The following is a 10,289-nucleotide window of genomic DNA, read 5'->3' on the forward strand; positions in this document are numbered from 1 at the left end:
TACTTATATATATATATATATGTGTGTGTGTGTGTACTTTTATATATCTACTGTCAATGGGCTAAACACAATGATTGCTAATGTATCCCGGACAGCAAACGTGCTTACTGTAAAAAAGAGAGCCTGTTTCATTACACCATGATCATACAGACAGTAGTTACCTTAACACTACTGTGGTAATAGGATAGACTCAACTTGGAAACCCTGTGGAGACTTGAACCAGTTTGAAAGTGTTATGAATATTTCATAACAGAATTATACAGTATTTCTGTCAGCTTTCAGTTTTCAGCCAGTGTATGGTGCTGTAACCCTCAGCATCCCATTAAAGTGCTGAAAGATCCTCTCCAGCAGTGGTGTGATGATTTCCTGGTCCAACAAGCTCCTGATTGTGGGTGTGGGTGTCCTACAAAGACAGTCTATAACATACCAGCAGTTATTTTAAGCAAGGCTCTGGCTGCAGTCCTACTACAATATGTAAATGTCACGCTGGGTGTTGTATCATGTCACCGGTTATGCTAGTTATACCAGCAGTAACCAGGATTGTAGGAATACTGAAGTCATGATTCCAGTTTTCCTCACAACAACTCCACCCACCTCCGAAGGTTTTAACTAGCCAGATATTGTATCTCCCTACATTATGACCAGGTATGTAACTCTGGTGGGAAATACCAAACTCCTTTCATTATGATTAAATGTGTAGAGCTATATGAGAGATATATGTCTTTGGTATCCTCAGTGGTAGGTAAAGCTCTGCTCACCAGTAACCACTCGTCACATTTTTTAATTTGTGTTCCAGTGTGGCAGAGTTAATCAAAAGCATCGGTGATCATGGACCCAAGCACCAGCGGACTCGCCCAGAGGTTGGCTGAAGCCGACCAGTCTCACCTCTTGCATTTCTGGAACCAGCTGAGCCCTGCTGAGCAGGCCGAATTGACCCTCGACCTGCAGGGGATGGACTTTCAGGAGATCAACGGATTCTTCAAGAACGCCATGGAGACATCCAGCAACAGCAAACACGAGAAGATGGACGCCCGCATGGAGCCGGTGCCCCGGGAGGTGCTGGGGAGTGTGACGAGGGACAGGGAGAGTCTTAAAGACTGGGAGCTAACAGGTCAGTTCCATCAAAACCGCTTCCTCCCAGAAACTGTATTCATACAGCTACTGTATGTGTCAGTGTACTACATGCTATAAGGAAAGAAGGGGATATTTCTGGCAATATTTAGTTTTATTGGATGGGGTCAGGTTTTTATTACAATGTCATACAGCCGGAGAGAATATGTGAGCAATTACCAGCTGTTAAGCAAGACTTACTGCAGGGACAATAATCCCCTACAGAGACTGAAGCCAAGCAATTAAAGTGTTGTTGTTGTTGAGCAACTTTCGAACACGAAGTGATGGCCCACAGGTGACAGAGAAGATCTCCTGGTATCAGACAGGGAAGCCTGAAAGGGATTAAAACATCACATGGTAAACCAGATGCTTTGATGTTGAGGTGGGGCAGTGGGTGTCCTGATAGCTTGTCTTACTTTTATTTTAGGCCAACACAAAAGCAGCCTTTTAAAGTAAACCTTGTAATAGCTCATCCACATTGAGGAGCATCAGAGACTCCCTCTCTGCTTGCTGTGTGGTTGTCTAAACTCACAAACTACTCCCAGTCTCAGTCTCCTGCGTAGATTTGACGTATGAGTAAGTCATGTTCATTTTACTTTGCGCAATCCCCCTTGCAGTGGGGGTCCAACCATTTAGCTTTAGTCTGGTGAGTTTTTTTCCTGGGGGAGGATGACAGTGGAGGCGGGCAGCATCTGGTTTTAGTTTGAGCCTGACGTAAATAACGTTGCTGCTTGACCTTCGTTTGTGAGGTCACTGTGCTCTGTCGAGACCAAATCTGTGTGCAGGGCGTGGTGCGTGTGACTGCGTGTGTGACTGCATGTGTGTGTTTGTACGTTTGGGTGAGTAGTCAAAGTCTAGCTGGCCCGTTCGGTCCGCTGGTATGAACCTTGTCTTTTGGCATATGTATGAAAAAGAGTGTTGCATATCAAGTCACGTAGCAGCAGTTTATGTAAGATAAACTGGAACCGTTATAAACTAATAAACCACAATAAAGATTTGGGTAGGATCAGTATCAGTCCAGGGCAAGTTTATTATGTCACATAGCCAAAGTCCTGTAGAACTAGTCATATAATGTTGGCTGATCACTTAAATGTTATTGATGAATGTTATCAGCTTTACATTGGTTACGTTAGTTGTTTATCAAAGATTTATTTAAGCAATAAGAAAGCACTATGGTCATTATAAGAGATAAAAAATATATGTTTCTGTGTCTTAAATAGTTTATACAACACACAGTCTTTCTACTATAACTGAAACTGCTCTGTGTTGCTTCAGGTCTGCACTGCATCTCTCAGAGTAAAGTGGCGGTCCTGCTGCTGGCTGGGGGCCAGGGAACCAGACTAGGGGTCTCTTACCCCAAAGGCATGTACGACGTGGGGCTGCCGACCCACAAAACCCTCTTTCAGATCCAGGCTGAACGCATATTGAAGCTGCAACAGCTGGCTGAGCAGAAACACAAAATCAAGTGCTGTATTCCCTGGTGAGACATCATGTTACTCAGGAAGAGATGACTGCAGCATTTTAGTAAAGAAGCCTGTCAGTTGAATTGCTGCTTTATATGAAAAAACCAAACAGATCTGAGCTACCCAGTACTGTCTCTCTATTCATAATGAAAGTTAAAACCATCTGACCCAGTTGTGTTTGCATGATAATTTACTGGGTCAAATTACTGCCTGGATCAAAGGACACTCAGTCAAGGAAGTTGTGTTACTGGAAAAGGATTAGTTCCCTGTAGAGCAGATCTAAGGACAGTTTGAAAATGTGAAAGATGGGCGATACCAGGAAGGCAGTGGAGTGCATAAAGTCTACATAACACTGAAGATTATAGCAGAATTGCATAATGACATAATCTTCTACAGGTGATTCTGTACGGAAGTTGTTAAAAATTTTATTGTCCGTCATATTCTTAAACTCTGGGCTGTGCTGACGTCAGCTTTCTTGTAAGACTTTCTACAGTATTCAAAAAATAAACAGATAATGTTAATTTACTTGGAAGTGGGTTCCTCAGCACGTATCCCCTCTTCCCTGATCATTTAAAATAGAGAGGAAAACAAATGTGTGAATCAGCACTAAGTTCCTTCTGTGTTGCCTTCAGGTACATTATGACCAGTGGCAGGACAATGGAGTCCACCAAGGACTTCTTCTCACAACATAACTATTTTGGCTTGGACAAGAACAACATCGTCTTCTTTCAGCAGGGCATGCTACCAGCCATGGACTACAAAGGCAAAATCATCCTGGAGAGCAAGGGAAAGCTCTCCATGGCCCCTGGTGAGCCCACTCAGGATTTGTGCCTTTTAGATCCATACACAGTGGTGTTGTTGTTGTTGTTGTTGTTGTTGTTGTCTTTTTTGTGGTGTTTGTTTCAAATGAGTGCGTCTGTGTTTGTATTTCAGATGGGAACGGGGGTCTTTACAGAGCACTGGGGAACCAAGGCATCATGGATGACATGGAGCGGAGGGGGGTTGAATCCATCCATGTGTATTGTGTAGATAACATCTTGGTCAAAGTGGCAGACCCTGCCTTTATTGGTTTCTGTGTGCAGAAGGGAGCGGACTGTGGAGCTAAGGTTGGTCACACCTCCTGCTCTGTCTGTCTTTTTCTTTCTGATTCAGGGTCTCTGCAGCACTTTTTTTTCATCACAAGTCTTAAGATTAATTCTAGAGGTAATTAGGTATGAAACTGAGTCATCAGAGATTGTGGTGCAGCATTTTTTGTTGTGGTTTCATAGTGTTACTTTTTAAGAAGCAGCCATCCTGATCACAGCACCTGAATAATGATGTCAGAAAAGGTTGAGCATAAGGCCTGTTATGTTCCTGTCATAAAGTTACAATGATCCCTCACTATTGAGCTCCCAATAAACTTTATCAGACCAGGAAGTAATAATAATATTGTACTGATGCATGCACACACTGATTATTAATCAAATAATCAAACAGGGAAAAGAAACGCCCATATTACTTATTCAAATATTGATAAGTCAGCAAACTGCGTCAGTAGTCGAGCTGTAAGGGCTGAATGTGTCTGATCCAGTCAGTGTTTTCAAAGCAGGGTCTAGTTTTTCTTTTTAAATTCCAGGAGGTCCTGAAGGGTGACGGGGGTTGATTCATATCCTTCTCTTGTGTTTCTGTCTTGTAATAAAAGGTGTGGTCAGTTTTCTGTGAACAGTTAAACTGTTTCTACACAACTGCACCCTTCACGTTTCACCACTGGGTGGCGATAGGGGCCACTTTGTCTCCCTCTTTAGTCTCGTGGAGCAATAAATTCATTACAGCTTTCTAGGAAATTTGAAGGTTGAGCCCAGAATCTTCCTTCACTTCTCATCATGGTGTGTTTTTCCTAAACAGTGTCTTTGGACAGAGTGTACTTTATTTTGGGAAGGAAAAAAGCTTTTCAGGGTACAAATTTGTCCCAGTAGTAAATAAACCATATTCATGATTAACTGTAACTTTTTTCAAGAGATGAAACAATGAGAATAAGGCTTGAAGTGGCTGATCGGCCTGCTGCTGCTGATATCAGTCGGGTCTCCTGCTGTAAAAGTTGTTTGAGCAGTTGTTGCCAAGGTTACCACCAATAGGAGAATCAAATAGCAATAAACAATAAACCAGACAGCAGACTTGCAACGATCAGGAAACTTCCTTTATGTCTTAAAAAAGTCAAAATACAGTATGTTAAATATCCTGCTTGGGCAATAGGATGTGACCTGCGAGTTATTCCTACAGTTGTGACTAACCATCGCTGCCTAATTAGATTTAGAAAAACATGGCACGCCAAAACACAGAGCCATGTTTTTTTTTTTTTTTGTTTTTTTTTTCTCAGTTCGTTTTATCACAGTTTTGCTTCCACTTCGTCTGTAAACTCACAGGTAAATGAGGTCATGTTTGCTAGATTTCCAGAGTGCCTGAAGCAGCAGAACCAGAATGAAAGATCATTTTTTATCATGCTGTATATATCTTTCAGCTAACACAGAATAGATTGAAATATTTAACTGCGTGGAACTGAAGATCGTCCAGACCCCGCTCCTGCTTGACATTATAAGTTGTGCGGTGGAGCAGGGATGGAAGGATCAGATCAGAGCAGAGTCCCACCCTCCTATCATAAATTACTAAGCTCCGCTACAGTTCATGTGGTTTCACCGCCACCTCTACCCCTCACCCCACCCCGTTCACCAACCCACTCATCAGGACTCCACTCTGTCATTAGCAACCAACAGATGGGGAGAGGGTTTTTTTTTTCATTCACTGCAGACTTTAACTTGCTGGTTGTACAAAGTGGAATACACTTAAGAAAATGTGATCATTTCGTAGCAGTTTTTAAGCTTTATTTAAATATTAAACTTACTCAACTTATAGCTTATTTTTTTACTCCAAGTTCCATTTTAATAATTTTGGTATTCACCAGCTATTATGTACATAATCTCTGATAAAGGTGGAACATCAAGGCTTTATTGTTTTCATATAAAATACTTTCTAGGTAGTAAAAAAATCTGTTAATTGATATCATATAGTACAATTAAAGCTGACTGACATGTTGATTAAATGTGTTCATCATTCAGTTGTGCTAGTAGTTACAGTTTTTTAAAACTTGTTGCGACATGGTTCCAGGTGGTGGAGAAAACCAATCCGACAGAGGCGGTGGGTGTGGTCTGCAAGGTGGATGGGCGTTACCAGGTGGTGGAGTACAGCGAGATCACCCTGGCAACCGCTCAGAAGCGCAGCCCTGACGGCCGACTGATGTTCAACGCAGGAAATGTGGCCAATCACTTCTTCAGCTTCTCCTTCCTCAGAGACGTAGTAAAGTAAGACTAATGCACTCTGAGTGTTCCTCATAGCTCCACATCATTTGAAGGAAATGTGCAGCAATGAGCTTTTATTTTTGTGTTTATATATCAGGAAGTACGAGCCACAGCTGCAGCACCACGTGGCCCAGAAGAAGATCCCACACGTGGATACTGAGGGTCAGCTAATCAAACCAGACAAACCGAATGGGATTAAAATGGAAAAATTTGTCTTTGACATCTTCCAGTTTGCCAAGTGAGTTACAGTGTGTTTTTTTCCATTGAGGGCACAGAGTTTGGGACAGCATCAGCAGACGGCCGCTCGCCTCAGACTAAAATGCCTTAAAGTAGCGAGAATACAATGAATATCTTATGCTCCTTTTGAGAGGTGGCTGGATTGCATATGTTCTTTTGGCAGGCCTCCGGGCCCGGGGTTTGACTGGTCCTTGATCTGTCCTTCCATGCATGAACCAACCCCTTTTTCCAGTCCCGATCCTTATCCCACCAGCCCCAGTCCTGCCATTGCTCCAAGGTCTGGTCCAGCAGACTGAGGCTGCCAAGCTTTCTGCAGGAGGATGGAGGTTTATGAGCTGTTCACTCATTCCACCTCCTCCAGTGTTGCATGACATCACCTTTGAGTCACGCCACTCCTAATAGAACTTTACATCTAATGAAAGGATTCCTGTAATGATTGACTGATGGAAAAACACTACAGACATGTCCAGCTTCCTTCGAGGTTTATTCGCTGTATTTTAAAGTAAAAAAGATGAGAAATAGTTTTTGGTGTTGCTCAAGAGATGGATTACAGTTGTGCCTGGGCTGGCAGACTGGCAGCTTTAGCAGAATCCAGATGGACTGACTCATTCTGCAGCCAGAGTTTGAAAAAGTTCTTCCTCTGTACTGTTTGGTCGAGGCTCTCTGTGTCTGTGTGGCCACATGTGCCATATTTTATGTACGTCTTAGTCAAAAGGCATTGCACATTTGGTTGCTGTTGATAATGCACATTTCATTTTAGAGCAATAAGACGTTTTCCCATACACAAAAAGAACAGCTGTAAAACAATGGATACATTTTTAAAATCTATGATCAGAATTTGATCCATTTGGAAATTCTGAAAAACGTTTTAGGCATATGTGCCTAGTGTGCAGCTTTCATAGGACTGAAAGGGGCGCCATCTTGGAAAGTTTTCTTAGTTCATCCATGGTTTGGAACTTCAGATGTAGACATAAAATACTAAATCTAATTAATTGTCACAGACTGTGGTTTCATGAATATTGGTAAGTTCGCCTTAGGACAGGGTGATGAGTTATTCTCTATTGTCCATTTATTAATTGGCCATATTTTTTTACTTATTAATTGTGCCTTCATGTGCCAGCTGAAGGGTTTAATTGTTTTTGAACGTTTATTTAACCAAGTTAGTTTCACCAAGGATTTTGTTCACACTTGACACCTGAAAGCTGTCCAGTATAAATACTGGTCTGATTCGTGGCCTCCATTGGTGCAGTTGGGGATTAAATGTCTTCATCAAGGGCCCCTCATTTTTGGTGATGGGGCAGTTTCCATGGTGATGATCACTGCTGTTCTGTGAAACTATGTATCTCCAAAATGTCAACTTTTCATGAACATGCATCCTTAAGATAACCCATGGGCTTTGAATGGTTTATTTAGCATAAACCACCAGCGTTACATTTTTCAGCCTGTACAGGAACACAGTGTGTTTGCCTTTGTGCTGATGTGCTGCTGTGCGTCCAACAGGGCATTTGTTGTGTATGAGGTGCTGCGGGAGGATGAATTCTCCCCTCTAAAGAATGCAGACAGTCAGGATGGAAAGGACACGCCCACCACAGCCAGACACGCCCTCATGTCCCTCCATCACCGCTGGGTGCTCAACGCTGGAGGCCACTTCATCGACGAGAACGGCAGACGTGTGCCCGCCATACCCAGGTGACCGCAGCCAGCCTGCTAACAGCACCATGCATGTCATACCACTTCACAAGACACACACACACACGTTTGGCATGAACAGAACGGGTCCCTCGTGGTCATTCCCCACCTTCCCAACACTCTCCACATTTTGTGTACAAACTACATACAGTGGCTTCTTTTTTTTTTTTTTGTATTTTACACATCATATTCTTTTAGCCTCACACTCTCACTTCCCCTTCTCTCATGCTTGGTCTTGCTCCTGTGTGTACAATGTTTCCAGAGACGGAGCAGCAGGCAGTGTCACAGATGATGGCAACAGAAAGTAATTATTATCCCCCTGCAGTACTCAGCGCATGGTGACGGGGTTTTGGCTTTCTTTCTCTCTCGCTCAGACGTGTTAACGCTATATAACATTACTTCTGATCCTTGGCATCCCCTTTCCTTCATTACCGCTGAAAATAGCAACACGTGCCAGTCGGCAGCCATTTTTTCTCTTTGCAGTCAGTTTTGATGAAGGAAATGACAGCGAGGATCAGTGTAGACGACTGAAAACGCAGTTCTCTCAGTGTCCTGGTCAGATGATGTACAGTCATAATGACCTGCTGACAGATCATTTTCCCCTCAGATGGTTGCTACTAATACACATAATGTATTGCATGCTGGGTAATGGGCACCAGTCACACTTTCTCAGTGACAACCCTGTGACAGATGATGAACCTGTTGATTTGTGTGTGAAATAGTTCCGACGAGGCCAGCCGTTCATTGCTTGCTAGTTTGCCTTTGAGTTTAAATCCACCGGCTTGTTTTTAAATGAGCATGTGCTTCAGTAACATTCATGGCGCCCATGAATGTTATTCAGGCTCTTAAAGGGTGTGCTTTTTCCTCAATCATTCATCTTTTCCCTCATTCTCATGATACAGGTGTATGGGCAGCTGCTCAGAAAACACCTGAAGTACCTGATTAGTGATTGTTGTCTGTATCTAGAAAAAAACAAGTTGAACGACGGCAACGTGGTGAAAAGTTCCTCCAGTTTTTTAAGAAACACTGGGATGAGATACAACCACATTACCCGTCATTCATCTGTTTTCTTCTAGGGGGGGGTCTGTTACGGGTCGGAGGACTAATCACTGTTTGGGAATGATGAACTCTGATTCTCTGCCCTTTTGAACTCTAATCACAAGCCGCAGTAGAAGAACAGCTGTGTCAAGGATGCACAGCTGCTTCTCTCAACTACAGCCCCTCTGCCTTAATGAGAGAATCACTCATTCTGTTTCATTTTGTTTTTCTTCTGATCCTCCCTGAATTCGTTCCTTTCCCAACGCAGCCTGAAAGACGGAACAGACCTGCCAATCAAATGTGAGATCTCCCCACTGGTGTCCTACGGGGGAGAGGTAAGGAGGCAAAGCCTACTGTGTTAAATGGAAACTCCGTATGTTGTTCTGCTGTCCACCTGAAATAACCAGTTTGTACACAAATAACAATGTCCTGATGGTGTCCTTTACTAATTTAAGGGCCTTGAAGAGTTGGTGAAGGGACGAGAGTTTCATCCAACACTGATGATCGACGAGAATGGAGTCCACGAGCTGGTGAAGAACGGGGTTTAAGACAATGATTGAGGGACAACTCAAAGACCAACCTCCCTTTGTCTCTCAACACTTGAGGGGAGAAACTGTGATGTCATCGCTGTGCAATAACAAATGGTGCGTGCATGTGTTCATGAAAGAGGCCGTCCAAGATGAATGAACGAGCAAGAGGAAGTGTATTGTTTACTTTTCAGCAGCAATGTTTCTTTGCTTTGTATATTGTATGTCATACTTGGTTCATATTTGTTTTGAAGAGCACTTGAACACAGCATGATATGAAGGACGAAATCCCTGTCACACTGACTGGATGAAACAGTCTTCAGGTGCTTCTATTTATTTCGCTTATGAGAATTATTTTTATATGTACTGATAGATGCTCTATAGGTGGAAATTACCATCTTCTCATTTTACCTGGTGATTTTTATACAACATTGGACTGAGATGAAGCAATCAGAAAGATGTTTCTTTTTAGCATTTTAGCATCGAGGTACATGGTACAGACTGTGGGGGGTATTTATAATATCTGCTTCTTTTCTGCTTGTAATCATTGAAGATTGGATATTATTCAGCTTTAAGAGATGCAATGATTTCTACCATCTTTATTAAAGAAATTTCCTACTTGGAAAAACCTGCCTGCCTGTGTGTATGTGTTTGTGTGTGTGCATACAGACTATGTATTTGCTGTATATTGTGAGGTGGCTGTGTATGTATGTACAGATTAAAAATAAGTATTAGCTTAAGTTTTCTGACAAATCAGCGAACAATATCAGTGAATGTGTGAGTTTCACTGGCCTGGCTCTGCAGGGTGTGTTTTTTGCATTATAGCTCCTGGTGTCTTGAATCAGAGTTTCCAGCACATGGTTTACGTTTAAGATGGGCCAGAGCATGCAACG

The 10,289-nt window shown here is 42.6% G+C and overlaps 1 protein-coding gene across 1 annotated transcript; it reads left to right on the top strand.

Moving 5' to 3' along the window:
* The first annotated feature begins 828 nt into the window (after window positions 1-828).
* Window positions 829-10,024, top strand: uap1 (UDP-N-acetylglucosamine pyrophosphorylase 1). The gene is made up of 10 exons (XM_035653937.1): window positions 829-1,111; window positions 2,386-2,590; window positions 3,206-3,381; window positions 3,507-3,679; window positions 5,715-5,908; window positions 6,003-6,143; window positions 7,643-7,831; window positions 8,094-8,135; window positions 9,138-9,204; window positions 9,325-10,024. Exons 1-10 carry the CDS (start codon window positions 829-831, stop codon window positions 9,415-9,417), a joined length of 1,563 nt encoding a protein of 520 aa, XP_035509830.1. The 3' UTR covers window positions 9,418-10,024.
* Window positions 10,025-10,289: the final 265 nt, after the last annotated feature.

This window comes from Morone saxatilis, unplaced genomic scaffold, assembly GCF_004916995.1.
Source record: "Morone saxatilis isolate NCDOM2014 unplaced genomic scaffold, NCSU_SB_2.0 Contig12, whole genome shotgun sequence".
Lineage (NCBI taxonomy): Eukaryota > Metazoa > Chordata > Actinopteri > Moronidae > Morone > Morone saxatilis.

Bases quoted from the DNA above. Each gene is read 5' to 3' on its own strand.
- uap1 (XM_035653937.1), top strand. From the start codon at position 829: ATGGACCCAAGCACCAGCGGACTCGCCCAGAGGTTGGCTGAAGCCGAC. The intron at 1,112-2,385 runs GTCAGTTCCATC...GTGTTGCTTCAG, and splicing joins TAAAGACTGGGAGCTAACAG to GTCTGCACTGCATCTCTCAG. The intron at 3,680-5,714 runs GTTGGTCACACC...ACATGGTTCCAG, and splicing joins GAGCGGACTGTGGAGCTAAG to GTGGTGGAGAAAACCAATCC.